Genomic DNA, 25,314 nt, shown 5'->3' with positions numbered 1-25,314 from the left:
AGGCTTTCATGCTCATGAGTGTTGGTAAAACATTAAATGGAACCATTGAACTCTCTGTTTTAAAACGTAATTAATTATTAAATAATAATGTATTTAAAATAACATATTGAAAGGATGTACCACTGAAGTTATTTTCAATTTGATGAGCTTTCCCTCATTTTTTGGAAATGCCCTTGGACAAAATCATGAGCTGCGATGTCACTTTGCCTTATAATTTTTGGACAGATTGTTAAGGAGACATCTATCCTTTTCTCTAGGTAGATTTGGTGGCTTGAAGCAGTTACACAGTAGTACCCTATCACAGCTAACTTTCAAAGTATACAAGTTTGACAAGAAATAATCTGAAGTTCTGTGGCAGGTAAGGGGTCAAACAAGTTTCTCTCTGTGCTAGAGCATTACAGTGCATTTCTGCAGTGGAGTTTGAGGATAAGATCATAGTTTGAAGTCTTAATGGTTTCTGTTTTTCAGTTTGTGAGTTATGCTGTCTTGCTTGTCCTGTTGCTTATGGATTTTCATCTTAGTTATGACTCTGGCCTTTGGATAGAAAGCTAACTTCTCTGCTTCTGAGTGATGAGCAGAAAGATTTCTCCACTTGCTTAGTGGAATAATCCAGCTCATTATTATGACTGTTGCTGTGGTTATTTTTATTAGAATTACAGCTGCATTAGTTCTTCAGAATTAGGACTACCTGGCTTTGTAGCAGCTTAAAAGTGACCTAATTGTGAATCCAGTTCAGCAGGCACTTCAAGAGCAGAGAAACAAGAGTCAGGTGCTATTCCAAAGAGACCCATGTTCAGCGCTGTTATGCTTTCCTTTGCTATGAAACCCGGTGATGGCGAGAGCTACAGGTGGAGACCAAGACTTCAGATTCCACAAGCTGAGGAAATTTAAACCTAAATATCCAGCTTCTGGTAGATGCTTTTTGGTCTCTCTGCTGGAGGTGAACTGAGGGCACGAAGATGTGGGAGGTTGCTGGGAGCAGGGGAGGAAGGCCAACTCTCACAGCTGAACTGGGGCACTCAGCTAAGTGAGTTTGAAAGTCTGGCTTATAGAGGGAAAATAGAAAAGATATCTGGTATTATACTGAATGTGTCTACTTCAGGTAGATTATTCTTATTTACACTGAGAAGGAATGAGACTTTTGCAGACTCTTGTATTCCTAACCGGAAAGCAGAATAGTTGTGTTGACAGACCTCTGCCTTCATTCACACAAATACAAGGGTACAGATTTCAGCCAGTCTCATCAGATAGCACATACCTGGCACAGGTACTCATGATTATGTCGGAGTGCATAACCTACATGGCAAAGGTATATACAGAGAAAAAGCTATCAGAAAAGACAAGCTACAATATGAGTCTTCAGTTTATTTCAGGTTTTTTTTTTTTTTTGAGTTAAATGTAATTTCAAATCTTCTTTGGTATTTTTTCAACCCATTGGAGAATGAATATGTCCTGGTTTATTTATCAAGTTATTTTCTCTATAATTTTCTTTCTTCAATATACCTGTAAAAGCCTGTTTGATTCATCTTAAATACCTTGACTGGCATGAAATGGTTTTGCTTGTTTCCGTCTCTTATATTGTGCTCTCACATATGGCAGCTGATTTGTTTTCTTTCCTTTCTCTATGCTAAATATTCTTTTCATAATTACAGCCACAGATTTTTATTCCTATTTCTTGTCAAATTACATCTGTGCTTGCTTCTATGTATTCTTTCCTTCTGAAGTAACTAGTGTCTTTTGTCTATCACTTTTATTTTCTCCAAGTTTTTTTCATGCGGCTTTTATTCTGAGATACAGTAGCTGTTTATCCTTCCAAGATGCAACCTGCAGGGTTATAGCAATGATTCATTTGGACAATTCAAATTGGCTAGCTCAGTGCATAAAATTTCTCATCTTTTTCATTAACTTTTACAGGTTTCCTTGCATCCTGCGGCCTAATGGCGTTCCTGGTGTTGGAGAAATAACATAATCCTTGCCTTAAAGGCATGCATGAACTGTCCCTGAGTAAAATTCATGTGGGTCAGGAGTCACAGCTTGGCCATGCCTGCTTTAGAGTAGCTCAAAACATATGCAGACATCTCCCTTCATCTGTAATGTTGAGCCGACAATTCAAATTAGCTCCCTTTTAAGTGGTTAATTTCTCCTATATTTTTATTACGAGAGTAATATCTTTTGTCTGTCATGCTCATAGTACCCTTGGCTTGACATAAAGAGCTGCCCTTTCTGTCCCCCTGGAAATTTGGTGAGTCAAGCAAAAAACCCAGCAAAAGGGCAAGATTATTCTCATGTGAGAAGTCTGAGCAACTACATATCTACCACTTTACAAAAGGACAGCACACAAAAGTCTCAGAGTTCCTTCCTTAATACAAACCCACAACAATATATGTGAGCAAACAAACAAATCTTACCAAAACCAAGAGATTGTTTTAAACAGCCTCAGGGAAAGACTGAGATAAGATCCATACCAGGTGTCTATCTCCCAAGTGGAAAGAGCTCAGACATGGAGGTGAGCTCTGGGGACTATGAAACAGCAGGTGTATATGAAAGATTTAGAATAAGGCTTGCTCTGCATATACATACGCAGAAAGGTTATGTAGCAAGGGAGAAACCTGCCTTATACCCCTAAGGAGAAGATGAGAGCAGCCCACCCCCAGAAGCACACCTCTTTACTGAGTGATGGGCCAGGGTATATCAGTAAACAAACCTGCTTTGCTCCTGCTCTCCCACCACTGAAGATTTGGGTTCCCACAGCAAAGCCAACCTTCTCTGCTAGCTGGAAAACATAGCCCAACCCTGTCAGCTGCACTGAGGCCAGGAGCTTCCTTGTTTTCATCCGCTTGGTGTGAGTCAGCACCACCCACAACAACCCTCATGGAAGACATTGGATTAGTCATTATTCTGGATTTGTGTTTCCTTTTTTGTAGAGATTATGGGGATCCTAATGATGCAGATTCAGAGTGGGAAGGGGGTGGAATAGGAGGAGGAGGAGAATGGGTTCACACATGCTCCCAGGGGGTCTATGTATGTTCCCCAGAGAGGGGACTTCTCTGTCCATTACCTGACTGTACTCAGGGCATGTCAGTGTAACGCCAGTGGAGTCTCCCAGTCTAGGTGCAAGCAGAAAATATGCTGGGATACACTGGCTGGATATGGTAGGACCAAAATCAATATAGACAAAGCATATTTACTACACATCCCTGGCCTGTCTTTGAGAATACACTGTTTTGAATAATGGCTCTAGGAGCTGTCATGCTCTCCTCTTTTTCACACCTGAAACTTCCCTCTTCTCTCTACAGGACTGTAAAGTTTGGTTTAAAAGCACTCTCTCACACTGATTTTGCTGTAGATGGGGCAGATAGCATCTCTTAAATTAAAGGCAGAAGTGTTTCATTCCTGTGGTCTCTTCTGTCTTGGATTTGGCTTCTATTTCTGTGGGAGAAAATGAGCTCCTTCTAGATTCTCAGAATATACTTCCAAAAAAGCTGCAGTAGAAAAACTGGAATTAATGGAACATAAAGTGCCAGTACACCTTTGGCTTGATTACACAGAAAGCTGTGAAAGTTAAAAGGACATCAGATCTGCTGAATTGTAACTAATAAAAAGCCATAAACGAAATGAAATGAGATCACCAGTGTTAATCAAACGAACTCTAATGCTGTTTTCATAATGCATTACTAGGTTTGGAGATTGCTAGGTGGCTAATAGAGCAATTCTACCACTTGACCATTTGACCAAAGTAGTCAGAGTACTTAGGTTTCCCCATACCATGTGAAGCCTGTAATGTCAGCCCTGAATTCAGAGGTGAACTACTGCAGAGTATATGGTCTCAGCTCTCTTCTAGAAACAGTGATAACATTGGTTTCACTGTGCAGGCTGCTGCAGTGTTCATAAGCTTAGAAAGTTTTAGTTAACTGCTAAATTTCAGACCTAAAGCATGGCTTCTCACATAAGATTTTCTTGTTCAAGGGTGTTATTCCAAGACATTTGGGGTACTGGGGATCACTTTTGCAATGCCTAAACTTTGCAATAACCTTGTAGAATTTGTAATCCAGGAATAGGTGCTAGGTTACCCTTACTGTGAGTGAGGACAGTGCCTTCAGTGATTTAGTAACCAATAATGTCTACACCAGATATATCAGTACAGCCCTTTGCCTCTCCATGACTTTATGGCATTCATCCATTAGGCTTCCTGAGGAGGCTGTACAAGATCAGCTGATGCTTAGCAAGCCTAGCAAGGATTCATAGCACACAGCTTTGCTTCACCAGCAGTTCTGTTTTGTACAGTTTTGGCTACCTTACATTAAGAATTTCATCAGCTTGGGAGAATTTGAATGCTTGTCTCATATGTTCAAAGAATATCCTAGCCACAGCATAAGTATAAACAGCCTTTGGAATTAGCTCAGTGCACTTTTGGGGTTGAACAAAAATGTTGGCAGGAAGAGTAGACTAACACTTAGGAACAACAGGAAAAGAAATCCTGCCCCTCTCCTCTCTTGAGACCTCACTCAGAGTACTGTGTACAGTTCTGGTGTCCTCAACATAAAAAAGACATGGGACTGTTGGAAGAAGTCCAGAGGAGGGCCACGAGGATAATCAGGGGACTGGAGCACCTCCCATAGGTAGGCTGAGAAAGTTGTGGCTGTTCAACCTGGAGAAGAGAAGGCTGCGTGGAGACCTCATAGCAGCCTTCCAGTATCTGAAGGGGGGCTATAGGGATGCTGGAGAGGGATTATTCATTAGGGACTGTAGTGATAGGACAAGGGGAATGGGTTAAAACTTCAACAGGGGAAGTTTAGATTAGATATAAGGAGGAAGTTCTTTACTGTGAGTGTGGTGAGGCAACGGAATGGGTTACCCAAGGGAGTTGTGAATGCTCCATCCCTGGCAGTGTTCAAGGCCAGGTTGGACGAAGCCTTGGGTGGCATGGTTTAGTGTGAGGTGTCCCTGCCCATGGCAGGGGGGTTGGAACTAGGTGATCTTAAGGTCCTTTCCAACCCTAACTATTCTCTCATTCTATGATTCTAAGAAAGTACCTACAATTTTAGCCTAGTCCTGTGATTGTTTCTACTCTTTTATGCAATATAAAAATGCATTGCTGCTACTTTTATTTATTGAGTAACTCAGCATTTTATGTCATTGCTATTGCAATCTATTAAATTGAGTAAGAGCTGAAGTTTGGAGTGTTTAAGTAGCTGCAAGGCTTGATCTTGATAAGATACCTGAATAGCTATATTCTGGATTTCTTTTAATATCTAAGTGTCAAAAGTAGAAGTGAACATGACAGCTGTGAAATATTTAATGTCAATTTACAACATTTTAGGATAAAGCCTTTGTGGCTTTGCAAAAGGAAATTTTACTGGATCTTAACTATAAATGAACTTGTGTTAGTAGCTGTACTTGTTCCCCTTTTGTTATCAGCGGATAGAATGGTAGTCCACTGTACCAGGGCAGACCAGGTGTATGCAGGTGGAAATTTTAGACTCCAGGATGGAAACATAGTCAGAATTTTTCCCTAATCAGCAGTGAGTGCAAGTTTCTCCTCCTGTTAATTCTGTGGGCCTTCAGAGCAAATTGATCCAAATGAGCCTGAAGGTGTAACATTAACTGCCGGATATGCATTGCTAATTACTACTTGATGCAGTGATAATTAAACATGACTACCTCTTGCAAGACTGGCCATTCACTTAAAAAAAACAAACCAAACCATTGTTTCCTTTACCTCCTTGATGGAGTCTGGCCCTTTCAATGCATAGCATATGTGGTGCTTTTCGTCTTTTAAAACAAATGATGGTTTTGCTTCACCAATCCTATAGATCAGGGCTGCTTCTTTGCAAGGCACTGTGATGTACCACAGCCGTCCATAGTAAAAAGACTTCTTTCTGTTCCTGTGGAGCTACACTGAGGAGCTTGTAACAGCTGGAACAATTTTCTGAGGATGAAGTTTGTAATAGTGCTGCTGCTAGTCCCACCTCTTATGAGATGCCTATCACTTTTTTCATATAGTAGGGAATTGTAAATTAATTCTTCTGTCTCCATGGGTTTGGAGTAGAAATGATGCCTTCACAGTTCAATGAAGTGGAAAGTCTTTCATCAGTAGAAAATCAGCCAAGGAATTGGATGGCAAAGGCCTCATACATTACAAAACAGTTGTTTGCAATTAAGGCCAAGAGTAAGATGTGCATGAGTCTGTCATGTTTCTTTTTGTTTATTTAATCAGCCTGAGGCATAACATTAGATAGTTTGAAGTGTTTCCTTGTCATGTCCTATGATTTGCCATGTATTATGTGTACAGTATATGTACTGCATCAGAAGACTGCAATCTGTTCAAAATACATAGATGTTTAATATTTTGCATGAATCCTGATCAATAATCAGGATGCTTTCATAGAAGCGTTAACCTTCTAAAGTAGTGATCGCTGCTGCTGCAGGGAGATTGTTTTGGACGTTGTTAGAGAGAATCAGCTAGGAAACACAAGGACATCAGCAGAATTAAATTCATTGTGCTGCAATGTTTCTCTGCAGTCACAGTGGCAAAGATGGTGTCAGCCTCTGCTGCTGTTTCTTTTTCAGTGTCACAAAGCATACATTTCAGGGACAGTGCACCATGAGAGAGAACTTTGTAACTGATATGGAGTTGGATAGAGTCAAATTTAAACTGAAAGTAAGCTAGAAAAAGAGTCATGTAGTTTGGTCAACATCAGCCCCTAAAGTCTTGATACTGCCAGTTTTAATAGCAATCTCAGAACAGCAGGTAATCTTATTTACCATATGCTAAGCACGGTGCAGCAGATGGATGACGGCATTCTAGTGTTTTCTGTGCTTTTCTTGCACTTGTCAATTCAAGCCCTGGGAAAAAGGCTGGTATCCAGATTGATAACACATGGATGTTCTCTAAGGGCTTGACTCTTTCATCGGTGCAGTATTGCAGAAAGAATTGAAAATCCTTTCCCTATGAAGGTAAATGCAGTTAGTAATAGTTGGTAGTTCTGAAGATGAGTTTATTAGGTCTGTCTCAAGGTTGTCAGAAGGTAAATCAGGCTTTAAAGAACAGAATAGCCAGAGCTGATCAGGTGGTAGAAGAGTGTTGTGGGATATCACACATAAAGCATCTCCTTAGAGAAACTAATAAATGAAGGAAAAATCAACTTTAAGGGAGTAATGATGATTAGCCTGGGTACATCACTATTTCAGTAACATGCATGAGCCTTCAGTAACAAAATCCTTATACGGCAATCTGAGACTGACCAGATCTATGTTGTTAATGTTTTTAAATATTCTTTTTCTCCTCCATGCAGTAAATTTTACACAATAGACTGAACACTGACACTGAATTAGAAGACTAAGTACTGTAGCCTAGTAGCCAGTTGGTGTCCTTGGATTTTACAGATACAATAACAAAAAATGTTGGAGATTACTATTAAAAATATCTTTAAAACAGTCATCATAAGTCCTTTTCTCTGCAAAAAAAGCTCTTTAAAAAGTAAAATTTACCATACCTTATTCTGTTGCTGCAGTCTTTTACAAATCTGAGAACCACATCTGTCAGGGATCTCCAATGAGTCTAAAGTAGCATGGTAAGTATTTTTAAGAAACTAATAAAACAAGTAATAGCATTTTCAAAGTGAGTTAGGAAGGAAAATAAAACTTCTATTGCCATATCATTATATTCATTATCAGATTTTAAAGGTACTACTCAATCTTCTCTGGTTCATTTTGTACATCCAGTCTTGAAAAACAGTAACAGGGGAGAATATAGAACGTAGCTCAGGAGCACCTTGTCAGGGGGTTCAAGGGCTTTCTAGATCCCTCTCACAGTGGAGACATTTGATGACTGCAAAACATTAGTTTGGAACTGTCTTCATGCTTTCCTTGTCTTTATGGCCTTCATGAGGCATTAGTTATTGGCCACTTCTAGTGACAGATCCTGATTTGAAAATACCTTTCTTTGACCCAGGATATTTTTTAGTGATGTTACTCACCTTTTTAGGACAGGTTAGTCTTCTGCTTGCATAGTGAAGTGAAGCAGCTCCATGTGGAAGAAGCAGTAAGCATGAGAGTCAGTACAAAGGAGAAGGAAAGAACACATTATGTGGCCAGGGAGGTTGGGATCTTGTCAGGCATCAGTGGGTTGATTTAAACTGCCATGGGATTGTAGGCTTCTACAAACCTGGTTTCTAAAGTTGTTTGTACACAGAAAAGAAATAGCATTTTATCCTATTTTAAATGAAAGCAGAAATACTACTCCCTGTAACATTCAACTCCTGACATTTTCTCCTTGCTCCAGCACTAACTGCTTTAGGAGAAGTGAGGCCTTGAACTTTTCTGAGTGGGTATTAAAAATCCTTTCCAAGGATGGCTCTGTCTTTGGCCTTTCAAAGGAAGTGCATAACTTCTTTCAGACATACGCTATTTCTAGAACATTCTCTAGCACTGCTAAAACTTCAATGAGAGGTATCACTTAAACTGCAAGCAAACACCTTTTGCTAGAGCACTCTACTGCATGGGAGATAAACCAGTTGCATGTGTGAAATCATATTTGCAAAATAACTGCATTCAATGACTTCAGCATGGGATTTAGGTACTGCAGTGTAACAATGAGTTTATTCCATCAAACCGAAAATGTCTGGAAGCAGAATTGTAGAATTTAGAGAATCCTTAAATCCATGAAATTTCTGAACTAGCACCTTAGACAGGTGTCTGAGCATTTAAGTAAAAAAGTTTCATCCATTAAGAAAGTATCATTTGAAAGTTTCACACAGTAATTTTATAGGACCTTTATTTTCTCACTGTTGCTAACATTTCATTGTTTAGAGTAAAATAGATATATCTTGCTAGATAATGATTTCAACAAGTCTCATCATTGTCAAGGAGCCTATATTGAGGACAAGGAAATGAAGTTTCTCTAAAACTTCATTGTCGTGTTTGTGGGTTGATTGAACTTTTGCTTCTGTTTTCTTCAAATTACGATCTACAGTTTGATCTTATATATTACTCAAATCAAAAAGGAGAAGCAATGTAAGTTAAATCTTTAGCACGTACATTCAAACATGAATCTTTTGCATTCATGCAGCAGTCTGGATATATCCCTAAGGCATGTATCCAGTATAAGTAGCTGCTAATATAAGTAGGTACTGCAGAAAATTTAAATAACAGACATCAGTGAAACAAATTTTAATGGCTCTATTGCCCAAGTTTCTGAGTATACATCAGTGTCTTGCTGTACAGAATTCCATGCATTGCTCACTGTGGGCTTCTTTTTTTCTGGAAGTTTACTTGCTATGGGCCTTATATTACAGTATCCTCTGCCACTCAACTTCACTGCTGAGGTCATCCAGGATGCAAAAACAGGAAGATTTCTCTAAGTTACTTCCTCATTTTTTCCACTTGGATGGTCCCAATAAGTTCCATAGGTTCCAGTATGAATTATGTCAGCTCACCAGGGAGTAAATGTGCACAGTAGTGTTTTCATAGCTTGAGTTTGAAAGATGACTGGACTGGCTTGTGACATTGGGCTTGGACCTCCTCTGTGGTCTGTGGGATGCTGAACTAATGGGCAATATTTAAGATGAATGTTAATGGTAGAGGGAGATCTTCACAGTATCACAGAATGGTTGAGGTTGAAAGGAGGCTCCTTCCCCCTTCTTGAGCAGGGCCACCCAGAGCCAGTTGCCCAGGACCAGATGGCTTTTGAGTATCTCCAATGATGGGGACTCTGCAACCACTCTGTGCAGCTTGTGTCAGTGCTTAGTGAGCCTCATAGTAAAAAAGATTTTCCTGATATTCAGACGTGCCTTCTGTGTTTCAGTCTGTGCCCATTGCCCCTCTTGAACTAATTTGTTGCTAAAAATGTTTTCTCTTGTATTCTTAGACATCACGCCAAAATAAAAAAAACCCAAACATTAAAATGGGGCAAATACATTTTAATTATGCTCACTTTTCTGTTTAAGAAAAGGCAGTATAGTGGGGTAACTGAATCACTGATCTCCAAATGGCAGTCTTTTATCTATCTATACAGTGATTCCTGAAAATACAATTTCAAATTCATCTCAGATATTCTTTTGTGCTGCAAATTATTGTTCTATGTAGTTTAAATAACAGCTGAGAAAATTTGATAAAAATGTACAGAAATATTAGCAGTTTTAATCCAAACATTTATCAGAGCTGGGAAGCCTGCAATTTTATGGTACAGAAAATGCGAAAAATGCAAAGTGTTTAGAGAACTTGAATGCCATGAGTTAACAGCTGCAACTTCATATAGCTGTGCATCACTCTGTAATCATAAATTCAAGCTAAGAGTGCTCTTTCCAGTCTGAACACTCATGATCAATTTGAATAGAAATGATTCACTCAGTATTTGGAAAGCAAAGCATAGATGCTGAAATGAATTATTAACAAATTGCACCTGAAGAAGTAAATACCATAAAGTCAGAACTTCTCAAACCCGTTATGAATACTGCAGCAAAATCCCCATTAACCTAAGAGTGTGCTTTGGGTGGTGTGTTGGATCTATGTATTAAGATTCAGTTTGGAAATTTTCTTTTCACTATGTCATGTCAAAAAGACTTGAGGACGTTGCATTGCAGGCTCAGTGAAAGTGAATCACTCTCCTGCTCTTTTAGGTTTCTTAATACATTGCAATGCATCTGAATCCTCTTTCCTCCCCTGCTATTCCTGACTATTCCTCTGTGCTTTCTGAACCAGATTTGTGTAAGATATGGCCTAAATTTATCCGTGTGTCTCCAAAATTGCAAATGATAAACTGGAGTTAAGCCAGCTGACTTTAACAGGAATGTGTGTAGTCGTGCCTGTTAGATCACAGGCTCTGTGATTTTTCTGATCAATGCAGAAAGATATTCATTTCAAATGGATATTTTATGCTTAGAGATGGCTTTGTCCTCATTTGTCCCTTTCATTGAAAATACTTCTCAGCCTTCAGTTGTAATTTGTAGTCAGGGCTATATAAAGCCAGTAAGTATCAACCAAAGCCACCTGGAATCTGTCTGCTTACCTGAAAATCATAAAAATGTTAAAGTGGATAAAATCTCCTCACTGAACACTATTAGGTGAGTTAAATATCTCAGCTTTTATATCTGGACGTGGGCAGGATAAAGGAGTCTTATACAGGAAAACAGTGAGTAGCATTGTAGCTACTGGGAAAAATTTCACATATGTTCTACCATGTTTTGTTGGCAAGGCTTTGAAGCAGCATGTAGAAAGGGCACATTGCTCACAGTGCTAGCACATATGATTAAAGATACAGCAAGACAAGTAGCAATCTCTCACAAGAGTTTTAAAAATCACTTATTTAGAAAACCGATGCTTCCAAATCACTGAGCAAGATAAACAGCCCACAGGGAAAATGTGATCTTATTATAATCTGAACCACCAACTACTCTGCTACCATATAGCTCAGAATATTCACGTTCTGGATGCCTTCCAAAATCTGTGTCCCCATTAATCTTTAGATGTTGGGTTTGAAGTGGTTGGTGCTTTGTTTTCTGTTTTGGTTGGGTAGTTTGTGTTTTCTTTTTCATTCTTTTTTCTTCTTTTAAAAGACATTTTCCAATTGCTTTTATTCTTTTGCTTATGAATCTTTTAAGAGCCACACAATGTATAAAGCATGAAAATACTTATTTCCTGAACTAATTTCTTGGCACTTACTGAATGGCAACATTAGCTGTATGTTTATACCAGTAATAACAACACTGTGCTTGGTTGTTTGGAGCAGGTGCATATGTTACCAGATAAAAGCAGAGGTATGACAACTGTTTACTTTGACTTCTGAAACACCACCATCTTTTGGTGCTGAAATCTCTATAACTTTTCTTCTAATCATGTTTTTCTGTCTGTTGTTTTGGTTTTAATGGTGGCTCTGCTTTTTTTTGATACACCTGGTTACAGTAAGCTTCTACAGTCATTTTTTAGCTCACACGCTACTGCAACTGAATTAATTACAGCAAAGTGCTGCAACAGAACAGCAATGATGTTCTTTGAGGTGTGTGTTAAACCAGATTCCCAGATGGATGAGTTTTTTAATAAACTCAGCTACACCACGTTTCAGTTTTCTCAACTGTCTAGAAACTAAGTTTACACACACAGTACTCTCTCACACACATACACGTGATCTGTCTGGGCTAAGCGACCACAGTGATGTACGTCAAGTAAAGCTGAAAAGCCACTGCGCGTATAGGTAATTTTAATCCATTCCATTTTTAAATACCACAATAAATTTAATTTTCACAATAAATTAAATAGCCATATTCAGTTTACAAAATAGAATTACTTAGTGTGAAACCAGTATTTACAAACATTGTACACTATGTACATGATGTTTAGCTTTGTTGACACACAAGCATAGAAGAAAAAAATTATTTGACTTTTTTTTTGACACGATTGACATGCTACAAGTGACACTATGGTCCATACAATAAAACAATAGTGCAAACTCACCACAGGAACTCTGAAACAATGTAGTTTGTATGAGATCAGATATTAATTTCAAATAATAAGAAAATAGTACTATCCACTCTCATTGTAAAAATTCAGCACTGTGTTTAAAGCGTCAGTATTCCTTTAGCAATATACATACCAAATATAGCCTGAAGATTATGCTTTCTCACAGCTTCACAGACTTTTGACATGAATTTTTATGGCATAAACTAGTGTTCTGCTTAGATCAATAAGTATGTCACATAAACACTTCACTAAGCGAGAGGAACACTGACCCTTTCAACAGTGTCTGACTTTATTTCCCTAAATACCTCCTTTCCCTTTGTTATTATATCTTAAAAGATGCAACTATGCTGACAGTAAATTTATGTTAGTTACTACTCTGTAGAAAAAATTGTTCCCACATATATTTGGTCACACACTGCGTATGTACACTTATGCATGAAAAAAAGTTACTTTGACAGCCGTGTCTATGAAAAGTGCATATTTTAGCAGAGACATTTATTGCATGTCTCAGGTGCAACAGAAAGTGTTGTATGAAGTTTAGTTTAGGGCCAGTTAAATGTCCTCCCAGTGATCTGGTAAAATTTTTGATTAAAAGGATGAAAGAACTTGCGCAATTTGGTAATGACAGAGGTATCCACCTCTGGATGGATGCGTCCCTTGCTACCCGCCAGGCACTTGTTAAAGACAATGTTAAATCGCAAGCAGTAAAACCCTCTGGTGGCATTGAAGTATAAATTGTACTGACTTATCCTCGGAGGAAGATTTAGGAACTTCTCGACCAGCTGGAGTTCTGGCAGTGGTTCTGTGATGAGCCGGTCTCCATCCACAATATGAAACTGCTCAATTGGGAAGTATTTTAACCATCTCTCCAGATGTTTTGTGTAGATGCTGGTTCTCACTGCCTTATACTTAGTGTTCACTTCACATGTATTAGGATCAATAGCCAGCTTCTCAAATTTGTAGTAAGTTTTGTTCTTTCTTTCCTTACCTTCCAGCACCTGAGTGTAATCAGAAATAGCTCTTGTGGTAGGTTCCCTGACAATGATCAATAATTTGATAGATGAGTTCATTTTGTAAATCCTTTCAGGTACTTCCTCAGTGATAAAATATGCAGGGCTTTTCTCAATTGTTATTTGTTGTGGGTAAGAAAAAGGCATTTTTTTCCGGTACCACTCAATCCCCTTGGCATAGTTCTCATCATTGTCAAAGAAGTGAATCTCTTGAGAAGCTTTGACCACTGCAGGGTGAAGGTTCAGCATCTCCAATAGTGCTCGGGTGCCTCCTTTCCTCACCCCAATGATAATGGCCTTGGGAAGCTGCTGGACAAGATTGTGCAGTCGTATTTGCTCCTTGGTGGCATTGCCCTTTCGGAATTCATGGAGCAGCCCTCTCTTGAACTGCAGAGCTCGCAGTGGGATTTCGTCCTGGCTACGGGGTCCAAATCGACCATCGATGGGGCAGAGGGGCTGCAGTCTGCAAGCAAAATAAGAGGTATTTGTAAAAAAAGGCTATCTCTTAAGGCATGTTTTCTCTATAAGGCAATCATGCTCTTAGAAACCTTTTACAATACAGTGTCAGCAGCCCAGCTATCAACTTTTATTTAATTCTGCCAGTGATTAAATTGCTTGAAAATTGTTTATTTGTTCTGGTCTTTTGCTGTGATTTAGCTGAGTAACTCCTAACTCCACCCTCCTGCTCTTTTGAAGCATAGGCACTATGATTACAGTTCTCAGGGCTTCTTGAGACTTGCTTAACCTCCCACACTACTCATTAATTTGAAATTTTATTTGGTTATTTTGATCTAAAAATCCAGTTCATTTAAGTTGTTTCTTTTCAACATTTTTCCTGTTCTGGCCTGAATTCTTTCCTGCACTTCCCATTGTGGTGTTGTTATTAGCTGCTGATCCAGAGTTGTCCTTTTTACTGAAGAGAAGCAAACAGGATGAGAAACAGCTTTCTAGGCATCACCTTTCAATAGTTTCCTTCCTCTTTGGAAGTTGCCCAGTGTTTCCTTGTGAATCAGAAAGACCAGGGTTCTGAATCAGACATGATTAACAAGGCACAGATAGAATGGCAAGAAAAGTTTTTAAAAATGCACTTACTGCATCATTACAGCAATGATTTTCTTATCATCACAAATGTTTCCTCCTACAAAACCTCATTTTCTTTTCTTCTGTGGGGCGTTTTTGCCCCACATTCTTGTGCTATTCTTTTATATTCATCTGCAATTATTTCACCTATTTTCCACTTTTCTTACGCTTCTTTCTTGTATTTGATTTCATTGAATGTTAAGAAATGACTCAGTAATAAAAACATTAACATTTTGCTGCTACAGAACCTTAAATAAGCCTTCACCTCCACTCCTGTTTCAGCGCTTTAGTAATTATACAGACCAATATTGCACTGAAGATGAAATTGATGTGGAGAGACAGCTTCTAAAGTCCTAAAAAAAATATTATTAATAAGTTTGCACAGCTATGCTCTCCAAAATTAAGGATATGTAAGAACAAAGGGTGCATAGGCAATTTTAATATGAGCTTGCTCTGCATATATATTATGATACAGTTCTTAAATTACACAGCCACATGCCATTATTTTTCACAGGACCCCTGCCTCAGCCAGTATACCAGATGGGCAATGCTCATTAATAGCTGTTTAGGTATTCAGTATTTATTCTGGTCTCTCAGCATGTGGCCCCTCACTCATTTACTGTATATTATTCAAACCCTGCTTTCAGGACAGAATTATTTATTTCTTTATGGCTTTTCCATCCATCACTGCTTCTTGAGGTCTCTAATTTGACAATGATGCTAGGACAATGGATGGTTGGAACAAAATAAGTTTGATCCCCCTGGCTGACCCACTAGCTTTTTTCCTTGATTATCCAGATGCTGAGAGATACAGACTGTCCAGACAGAACTGAAGAACAGCCCAGATGACATTGTTAGGTTCACATGAGCTCCAGCTAAGTCCTGCAGACTAATTAGAAAATGTGATGAGGAGTGAGCTCATGTTATTTCTTTTCTCAGCATCTAGGCTCTTGTCCTTTGCTCTGCTGTCTACTGAATAAGAGCCTGACTTGGTGGCAGAGAACAAATGTTGCTGCAAACCTGCCAATTAAAAAAACCCAAACCACAAACAAACCAAACAACAACAAAATCACATAAAAGACCACGCAGAAAGCAATGTCTTGATTTAACAGTGATACAGTTTGGTCAGATTGTGGTGTGGCTCGTAGGAAAGTCTTTCTGCAGCAGCAAGGTGGCAGTTAAAAGCAAAAGAAACAGAAGCTGTAGCTGCCTTCTCTCTTCTCCTCTTCCCTCTCCTTCTGTGTATTTGTTATTTGTTTTCAGCAAGGAGGATTCCACAACAGCAGTTTCAGGCCCATCTCAACTAATTTTATCTCTTTTGCTCAAAAGACACTTATCACTGCCTTCAGTGTAACACAACAGCTTGTCAAACAGGGTGGTTTCCTTTAAAAGTAAATAAATACCCAAGATATCCTCTAGTCTAACATTGGATGTTGTTAAAAGTGTTAAAAGTGTTACTTTTCAGGTTTTTTAATTTTTCTCTTTTCTTCTCCTTTTTCTAAACAATAAAAAAATACTCTTTAAAAGATCTTGGCAGTGTTGGTAGTAAGCAGGCTGTCTGTTCTTGGTACTTGAATCTCCAGATGTAACTATTTACTGTTATATTGCAAGATGTTATTTTTTTTTTAATTATCTGAGTAATTTTTTTTTCATTAAAATAACAGTCCTTTGCAAAGAAATAGTGTATGACATTTATTATATCACTGAGTTTCTCTCCCAGAACAGGGAATTTCTCAAACTACTACAGTGAAACTCCACAAATACTCTTTCTGAGAAAACCTAATGTAAAACAATTTATCTTAGGGAACTTCAGTTTTGAAAAATTTCAAAGCAGCTAAAATAAACCTGGGCAATCTTCGTGACAAGTAGCAGTGCTGTCTCTCCTGATCCAGAATACTTGCTAATTATCTTCCAATGGAGGTGTCACAGCGATAAAGGATCGTAAACCTGATGCCAGCAGGAGCAATTGGGAGCATAGAAATCAGGTGCAGAGGCTCCCTGTATTTCCAACGAGGGAGTCAAGCAACTTACAAGAATGATCCAGGTCTTCTTAAAAATTGCTAGGCACAGAATGTGTTTGAGCTTCCACATGTGAAGCAGCTCCATACACTCAGGATCTGAAGGACAGTGGCCTCCCCTGGAGGGAAGTGCTCAGCTTATTGGACCTTCTGACTCAATGAATCAGACAAACTAGTGGTAATTTCCCTTCAGGCCTAAGAAAACTCAAAAACATTCCTGTTGAAGAGCCTAATATGAGGCTATTAAACGTGGGCCATCCCCAGCTCTCTTGTTCAAATTAGATCAGCATAAATTAAACATAAATGAATCTGGATTTCTTCCTGAACAATTAGTTATTCCAAAGTCTATTGAAACCACTCAGCATCATTTTACTGACAGACTCAACAACTTTAGATTGTGCCCTAGTGCTGAGGCAGAAAAACATTTCCAGTTAATTGATGCTTGTCTCATCCTTTCCAGTGGCTCTTTCTCTCTTTCATGACAAAGAAAAAAAAAATAAAAGGGGGCTGCTTTGTATCAGTGTGGTATATTTCACACTCGGTACTGCAAGAGAATGAAACTGAATTTTACTGCCATTGGCAACATTATATATGAAACCAGTGGAATTCACTGCTGCAGGAGGTCAGCAAGTCAAATACCATGGCGAGATAATTTTATAGTCATCAGTAAATTCTGTAGATGTGCAAGCATAGATAATAGCACGAGGTTAATTAGATTTCATGCCTCTGAGCATAAAATATACTTTTGTGGGACCGGTAAGGATTTCTGCCTCCATTTAGAGCATCACATTAGACTCAGTGAAGTTTTCACCTCTGAAGCTCAGAGGTGCTTTGACCACCAGGGAAAAGAAGATGTAAATTCTGGGGCTTAATTTCCAGGGCACTTGGTCCTAGCTGAGTACAGTCTCCCTCTTCTAGAGTGGATTTAAGCAGCTGAAGAAGGTGCCCAGTGACCTTAGGTGGAGCTCAACATTACCTAGCAATGGACTCTAGGTATCTGTTTTCAATTCACTTTCCATGCACTGCATATTCCCACAGGATTGTATCACAATTTTGAACTCAACTAATATTTTCCATAATTTAAAAGAGGGATGCTAATAGAGCATTAGCACTGACAAGCTGTCTACCAGCTTCTGGAAATCCTGAAGCCTTGTTTCAGTCAACCTTTTTGAAACAGCTTTTTTTTTTTTTTAATCCTGTCTTTGAGTAGCACCTATGAAAGCCATCCCAGGCCATTTTTGAAGGTAACTAAAACAGCAGTGTCAGTGCAAGTAGTGCTACTGTTGCACTCTCAGTAACCAGTCAAAACTCAGGCTGGTCAAAAGTGCCAAATACTCTTTGATTTCCTCTGCTGGATTTTCTACGGCTCTCCAGGAAATGACTTGCAGAGAAAACCCACTTATTTGGCACATTCAGCTCCAGAAAATACTGGCTAATTAAGATACAATTCTCAAACCCTAAAGCAATCTTTCAAGTGAAATAGTATTCAAAACTTGATGAGCTACTCTGCAGGCTCATACTTAATTTTAACTACCACTGTAGCACATTAATTGCTTGCTCATAAATTTAGAAAAGATGATATATATAAATACATCTTAACTGTTTTGCTGAAACTAGACATCAACACACATGCACACAGACAAAAATGACCTACTGTAATGACATTTTTACTGGATGCTGGTTTATTTCTTCTCTGAAAACAAGTGTCAGTGTGCTTAGAATACAAATGGACAGATAGAAATACTTTGACAGGGATGACTTGTGACTCTATTTTCCTACTCTCTTCTCCAAAGGGGAGAAAAGAACAATGAAAACCACTACTAGAATAGACAGTCTTCTGTCTTTCTATATATGAGTAGACACTAAAAAAAAATTTAAGATAATCAGATCCTTGAAGCAAAATCTCAGCCTGAGCCCACTTAAAATTAAGAGAGCTGCTACTTAGTGACTTACCTATCCAAGCTCCCAACTCTGGCAACTAGATATAGGAGACTTCCAATAGCAAGGCTGCCTAGCACAAAGAGCTTCTGTCTCAGCAACGCCTGCTGTTTGAATAGCATGGCCCTCCATCAATCTTCAGGACTTCTTCAGTCTATGGAGACAAGAATAGAGACAAGAACACATAAAGCACTGACCAGAAAGCAATATGCAGGGTAGCGTTTAATCAGTTGTTGCAAGTGATTAAGCCATGCTTGCAAAATCTTTTTAAACTGTAAAATAAGTAGTTAAAACTTTTTTGTTTGCTAGTGCTTTTCTGTCCCACATGGTAGCTCCAGGCAATGTATCTGGAATAGGGTGATAATTCTGGAAGTGACAGTTCATCTACACCCACCATTACTAGGGCTGTCTGATAGCCATATTCTGGGTCTTGATGGTGTACAGGCTTGTATTGAAATAGGATCTTTTGTTAGGTAAATGTTATCAGACTTTAAGCCCTTCAGAATCAGCCTGGGCTAGATTTCAACAGTCTTAAATGCTTTGCTGCCACGTGAGACAGCAGTAACCAGGAGTTAGGCTTGCAGCTCCTGTGCACATAGTATATGGGGGCATGTTTACTCTGTCTCTACTATTATTAGAGTGCAAGCTGGAGAGAAATCTAAACTAGTGTATTTCCTGATCTCTGCCAGCAAGCCCATGGTGACAGAGCTGAGAAGCATGCAGCTGGGGTGGGTACAATGATGGTTTTTCAACACTACCACATCCTATAAGCTTTCCCTGTGATGAGTGTCAGCTTGGTCTGTTCTGTGGAGAACATCTTAGGCACCTCATTTGGCTGACACCAGCCTTGGCTGTCATCTCAAAACCTGATGGGACACAAAATAGCATCCCTGAACTGATCATGCCTATATCCCCAAATTTTAGCAACATCAAAGCATAGACTTAAATTTCCTTTTCTGATATGATCCAGAGACCATCAAAACCCCACAAATGAGCTTTGCTTCAAATAGTCTTAAATATGAGGCAGGCAAGAGTCAAAAGATATGACCTTGTGCCAAAAATATGCAACCAGAATAACCAGGAGGTCCCTAGGTAAGGCAGAAAGAGGTGCTGAGTAAGACTGTTTGTCTTTAGCCTGCATCTTCCCTAGGCATGAAGTTTGTGTTCAGAACTGTAGACTTGTTTAGGAAACTCAGAATTACATGTGTAATACCTTTTGAAAGAACTGAGGATAGAGATAAGCTCCTCCTTTAAAAGCGCAGTCTAAGATGATGTGGTTCTTCACTCTGTACTTGTCCTGGGTTTTCTTATACATATACAGGAGAATTAAGTTCAAATCCTCTCACTAGTTCAGGGGATGTAAAGTTATATTGCCTACCTACCAAATGAATGCTTTAATTATCAAATTGATCCTTTTGTTACAAAAAACAAAAACATAAATCACCTGAACTACTCATCCATAGTCTCACTCCCTCAACCAAGGAATGTTTCATGTATTATGGAATAGTTTCAACAGAGACTGCTTTTTTTTTTCAACTGAATTTTGATTTGACTTACTTTGAACAATTTCTGATGTCAAGTTTCTTATGTTTTAGTTCTAGCAAAGCTCACTTTGAGCTCACTTCTTTTCCAGCCTTCGGATTTGCAGCAGGCAAGACTGGGATAGATTATAAGCACATAGCTATATACAGAAGCAGTGGGTAGTGAGAGTGCAGGGTTTGACTGGCCACTGTTAAACAAAGTCTGCAAATTTAGAACTTCTGGTGTTAATAGTAACTCCTTATACAGCTAAGTCATAGCTCAGGATAGCCTATCATACAGGACAACTCATCATATAGAATATATTGCTTTTCACATAGTAAAAGCAACTCTGTAATAAGAATTCTTAGATAAGATTCTTATTGCAACAAGAATTATATAAAACACAGAGTAAAAGGAGTTTGCAATGTAAACACAGAGACAGAAGAAGTATTATCATCCTTTAAAATATAAATGAGGAGCAGAAGTACAGAGAGATTAAGTGATTTGCTCAAGGTCACAGAGAAAACCTGTAGCACCAGTGGGATTCAGTGTGAAATGTCTGACTCCCTGTCTAGTGCCTTAACTACATGACACCCTTGTGCCTTTTTTGTAGTATATATTTTTTTAGCATTGAAAAATAAACATAAAAATGACATATAAATGAGGAATTCTAGATACCAAGCAAGGAAGAATAGCTGAAGATTAATTGTTAAGAAAAATCTATGTTGATCTGTTGTTGCTAATTACTCTTTTAATTAAGTTATTTAATTAAAGAAGAGGAAAGAGGACATCATGATGATGATGATAGCAAATTTTCATAGATTTCCAGTTTTAAATCCTTCAGGGCTGGTCCCCCTAAGTAAAACTGTCACTTCAGCATTACAACAATTAGTTCTAAATTGTATTTCTCAGAAAACACGTACATATGCATCCCTCTGTACATGAAATGAAAGTGCTTTCCACACATTCTCTCTTGTACAGGCTCTTGGACCTCAGCTAAGTCCTACCTGCAGGCCTCACTAAGGCTGTGGAGTTCATCAGGTCATAATGAAATCAAATTAACAAAGAGCTATTTCCTGAAGGAAAGTCTCATGACCCGACATTAATGTTTGCAACAAGATTCAAAGAAAAAAAATAAACCAACCAACCAACCAAAAAATCTTCCACAGAATGACAAGTAGTAAACACCCGCTAGAAATGCAAATATAACATTATTTATTTGTTTATTTCATTTTGGTTATCACTTTTAGCATCTAATTTAAAGTCCGTGGTGAGACAAGGGGAGGCACAAAATTACAAAATGAAATATACAAACCTTTAGAATCAATTTTAAGTAATGTTAAGTTTGATGGCTCTGTAATAGTAGCAATGGAAAATTACTGAGGTGCATGATACACATTAAAAAAACAGAGTACAGCTAGAGAACATACTGAGAATTCTTGTACAAGATAAACCATTATAGTTGACGTAGTCTTAGGCCCTATGACAGTACAAAATGAATGTTAAGAAAAACAGTCTAGAAGAACAGGACGCAGGGATAAGGAGTATCTGGGAATGGCAGGTGTCCAGGGTGGGCTACAGTTAAACTAATTGATAAGTAGGAGGATAGGAGGATTATTATGTCTCTGGTGCTAACGAACCAATTGAACTGGTATGAGCATCTACTGGGTGTGCTTCAAAGGCTGCCAGAAGTGATGAAGATTGTTGGAAGAAGTAAACAACCCTCAGAGACCACCATCACAGTTTTGTGCGCATGCGGGGAACTTTCTGGAAAATTATGTAATCCGTATGTAGCCTCATGCATATGTATGTATGCCCAGGGACTATATAAGGCTGGCTTGTCTAGCAATACGGGGACACACGTTAGGAGGAGCTATCCCCTGTGACTCCCGGCGCCGCAATAAAGAATACCTGCTTGTCAACTTGAAAACTTTGTTGGCAAGTTTGTTCCTGGAGTTTTCTCCAAATCAATTGAAGGAGTTTCATTCCAGAGATGTTGTGACCTTTATAATACTTTCCTCAGATGTTGGATTTTTTTTTAATGAAAAGAAATTGTAGTTAAATAATATCTCAGCTTCAGAAAAGGCTGCATCTTGCAATGGATATACTGAGATAGGTCTACGTGACAGAGGACAGGACTGAAAAAAAACCATTTCTATTTAAGCCACAGAGTAAATACAACCAGAATGTGATTAAGGTGAAGGTCCCTAAGGCAGAAATGTTGCTGGAGACTAACATGGCAACACTTAAATGAAATGGAAAGAAGAAATGAAAAGGAAGAAATGAAAATTCCAGGACATATTATAAGGTGCACAAAGTTTTCTGTAAGGAACGCATACTTTTAAACTTAACAAGAAGCTGGAAGGCAAGATAAAATATAATCCAAAGTGACAAGATTTTAGCAGTTATTTGAGGCAAATAAGGGTGGGGTTTTTTTTAAAGAAAAAAAAATAATTGCTGTCTGTTAGGGTTGACAGCTGAACTGCCACACAAGATACTGACCAGCCTGAGGAGGTTTGGGAAAACTGCAGGCAGAACTTTTCCAGGTGCTGGATGCTGGATGTTGAACTTTCCACCAAAAGAGTTAAACATTTCCAGTGGGCTTACATCAGAAATATCTAGTTAAATATGCATACAAAGCAAGTTCCTTCCTTGCTATCCAAGAGTGTCATGATGCACAAAGAACACAAAAAAACCACAGTATGGAATGCATAATTTCTAGAAATGAAAGTGTGTGCAACATCATGTAGAGAAAAAAATGTAATGTGCTTTGTGATTTCAGATGCACATCTGATCTAATTTTTTAGGTTGACATGGTAAAGTTAAATAAAGTTAAATAAAGAAGCTTCATTTAGCCCTAGAAAGCAGCCTTCTCTCTATTGATGTGAATGCCTCACCCAACTCCATTTCCCATGTTCCCCATGTACTTGCTGGTAAGAGGACTGGGGTTATTGCCAAGAAAACACAGTACAACTATGTAGAACTCTGTTGATAATACCAACCAAAAAACACATGGACTTTTCCTAAGAAGACGATGTGATCATGGATAAAGGAAGATATTGCATGTCCTGGATAAACAATGTGAATTTTCAGTGAACTCCCATAAAAGTTAGTTTTAGGTTCGAGTCAGGTCAAATTCAAATGAGTAAGAGAAAACAGAAAAAGAGCACACCAGTGATGGTACTACTGGTAAAAGTCTAAATTTGATAACACTGCAAATTGTGCAGACTCACTGAAAACAGAAGCTGTTGCTGTAATAACCTATTCTGAATAAACAGACAATGAGACAAGAAGTTCACAAGGAGCTTGCTTGAAAATGATCAGAGGGAAATTTTTGGACACATGGAGTCAAAATGAGAAGATGCTACAGATAAATGAATAGCATGTGGTTAGTTATAAATAGAAGTGTAAGAAAGAAAGGCAACATATAATCCTTTCATAAACAGACTGAAGAGAAACAGTCCTGATGGAGTGATGCGATTAATCAAAGAGAAGTACAAACCACAGGCAAATATGCACAAAGGATGCTGAAAGAAGAGGCTTTTTTTTTTAGATTAATTTATCAATCAGTTGGCATAGATTTTTTTTTTAATTTTGCACACTAACAAGGGTCATCTGTTGACCAACAAATATTTGTCTTCGTACACTGCAGAAAGATCTTTGAGTTAATGTGGAATTTAAACACTGTGACTGAGAAAACAACTCAGAACTGATCACTTGTCACATTTCCATTTCTCTTGATTTTGTATTATGTTTCTTGAATGTTAACTACAGCTTCCTGCATTTATCACTGTGAGTAAAGTTCATACAAATCAAGCATTTAGACTTTTTCTGGAGTAGGAAATCACATGAGGTTTGGGAAAGGAGGGGATTTATCCCTCAAATTGTGTGCATCATCTCATCAGCTTATGATCTTCCTTATGGTCTGGCTGGAAGAGCCAGTCATGCTCCTGCTCCTTCTTTAACCTCCTCCAGGTCCTCCCTTTCACTTTGTGTTATCTCACCAGTGAAGGAAGTCTAGACCAGTGGCAAGAAAAAGACACAGTCCCATTGTACTTCTTCCCCAGGCCCTTCACTTTGGTGGCTCAATTACAGCAGTTCTACTGCACCTTGTGGGCTGTATTAAAGAGGTAGAACAATCATGACAAAGTAGAACATGATTTTTCATTGGGGAAAAGATTTATTATTCTCAATAGCATTGAATAGCCTAAGAACAGACAAAATTCTTCACATTTTTGACACAGTAAAATGAAATGGATAATGGGAACTGAAAGCTTTGAAAATGCCATTTTTCTGAGGGAATGGCTAAGTGCTGAGTCTGCAAAAATAGAATTTGGATATTTTTCTTAATGGTTCATTTTTTTAATATCGAAAAGAAATTTAATTCTGAGGAGTGGTAACAGTGTTTCAAATTTTTCTCTCTAGCATAAGAGCGAGATTGGATAAAATAAGATTAACACACTCTTGATTCAGGTTATGAAGGAAGAAAAGAAGGAAGTATGTTTAAAACATAGAACAAGTTCACAGTTTCAGGTAAGTGTTACTGTATACTAAACAAGTCCTTTTCTCCTCATGACTCATATTAACTGAAACAGTGGAGATGAAAATGTCAAAAAAAGCTGGTGGAAAAGAGTGAATGATGCAGATAAACTCTGACATAAAGATTTCCTACACTCTTATGTCCCAGCTGTGACAATAATTAAAAATATATATTTTTTTTTTTTTTTTTGCCTGCTATTGTAAAGCTTTGGCATCTAGGACTAGCTTTAAGCTGCCCTTCACATCAGTTCTTTGTGCAAAGAAGTGGTAAGATGCTTTCTCCAGAAAGGCTGCTATACTCTGGGAGCCCATCCACAAAATCGGCATCTGTATGTGAATACTAGATAAGAAAGCCTATGTTCATTTCACAGAAGTTAGCACACTATCAGTGCTGAAAGAGCATTTGTGATTTGTAATCCCAAGCTCATCACCTTAATATCTGTGTTCTCTCAAGCCGATAGAGAATGGTAATGGCTATTTATTTAGTCCACTGCCCACGTGACATTTAACACCAGACACCTTCAAGACTCATGTATCCATAGTTGTGTTATCTCTAAGTAGCTGTTGCGTCAAGTGACAACAGTACAGAAGGCCATAACCAGCTCTTTTATCACATTGTTTTCTCAGCCTGACCCCTTCTTGCTTTTTGCATCTTACTAAAAGACACTGAGCAAGATGGTGCTGGGAAGAGAGAAACTTCCGAAGCTTGATATTGTCTTTGTGGTGCCCTGTGCCAAACAGATCTGCTGCCA

General features: G+C 38.4%; 1 protein-coding gene and 1 long non-coding RNA gene across 6 annotated transcripts in view; one reads left to right on the top strand and one right to left on the bottom strand.

Moving 5' to 3' along the window:
- Window positions 1-761: 761 nt before the first annotated feature.
- On the top strand, window positions 762-8,046 carry LOC133272679 (uncharacterized). Its single transcript, XR_009744509.1, has 3 exons — window positions 762-940; window positions 7,515-7,574; window positions 7,988-8,046. It is a non-coding gene; the product is annotated as an uncharacterized LOC133272679 (long non-coding RNA).
- Window positions 8,047-12,179: 4,133 nt separating this feature from the next.
- The window catches only part of HS3ST5 (heparan sulfate-glucosamine 3-sulfotransferase 5), a 205,602-nt gene continuing 192,467 nt past the window's right edge, over window positions 12,180-25,314 (bottom strand). For all 5 annotated transcript variants that reach the window (XM_061460085.1, XM_061460084.1, XM_061460083.1 and 2 more), the window contains 2 exons: window positions 18,518-18,656; window positions 12,180-13,929 (listed from right to left, as the gene is read on the bottom strand). In XM_061460085.1, the coding sequence (XP_061316069.1) occupies window positions 12,999-13,929; window positions 18,518-18,624 (1,038 nt within the window). In that variant the 5' untranslated portion in view covers window positions 18,625-18,656 and the 3' untranslated portion in view covers window positions 12,180-12,998. The remainder of the gene's footprint in view (window positions 13,930-18,517; window positions 18,657-25,314) is intronic.

Source organism: Pezoporus flaviventris, unplaced genomic scaffold, assembly GCF_033815535.1.
Source record: "Pezoporus flaviventris isolate CSIRO_AGI_PZ_B2104156 unplaced genomic scaffold, CSIRO_AGI_Pfla_v1 ptg000031l, whole genome shotgun sequence".
Lineage (NCBI taxonomy): Eukaryota > Metazoa > Chordata > Aves > Psittaciformes > Psittacidae > Pezoporus > Pezoporus flaviventris.
The sequence above is the reverse complement of the archived record's forward strand: the minus strand, read 5'-3'. Positions and strand labels throughout refer to the sequence as shown.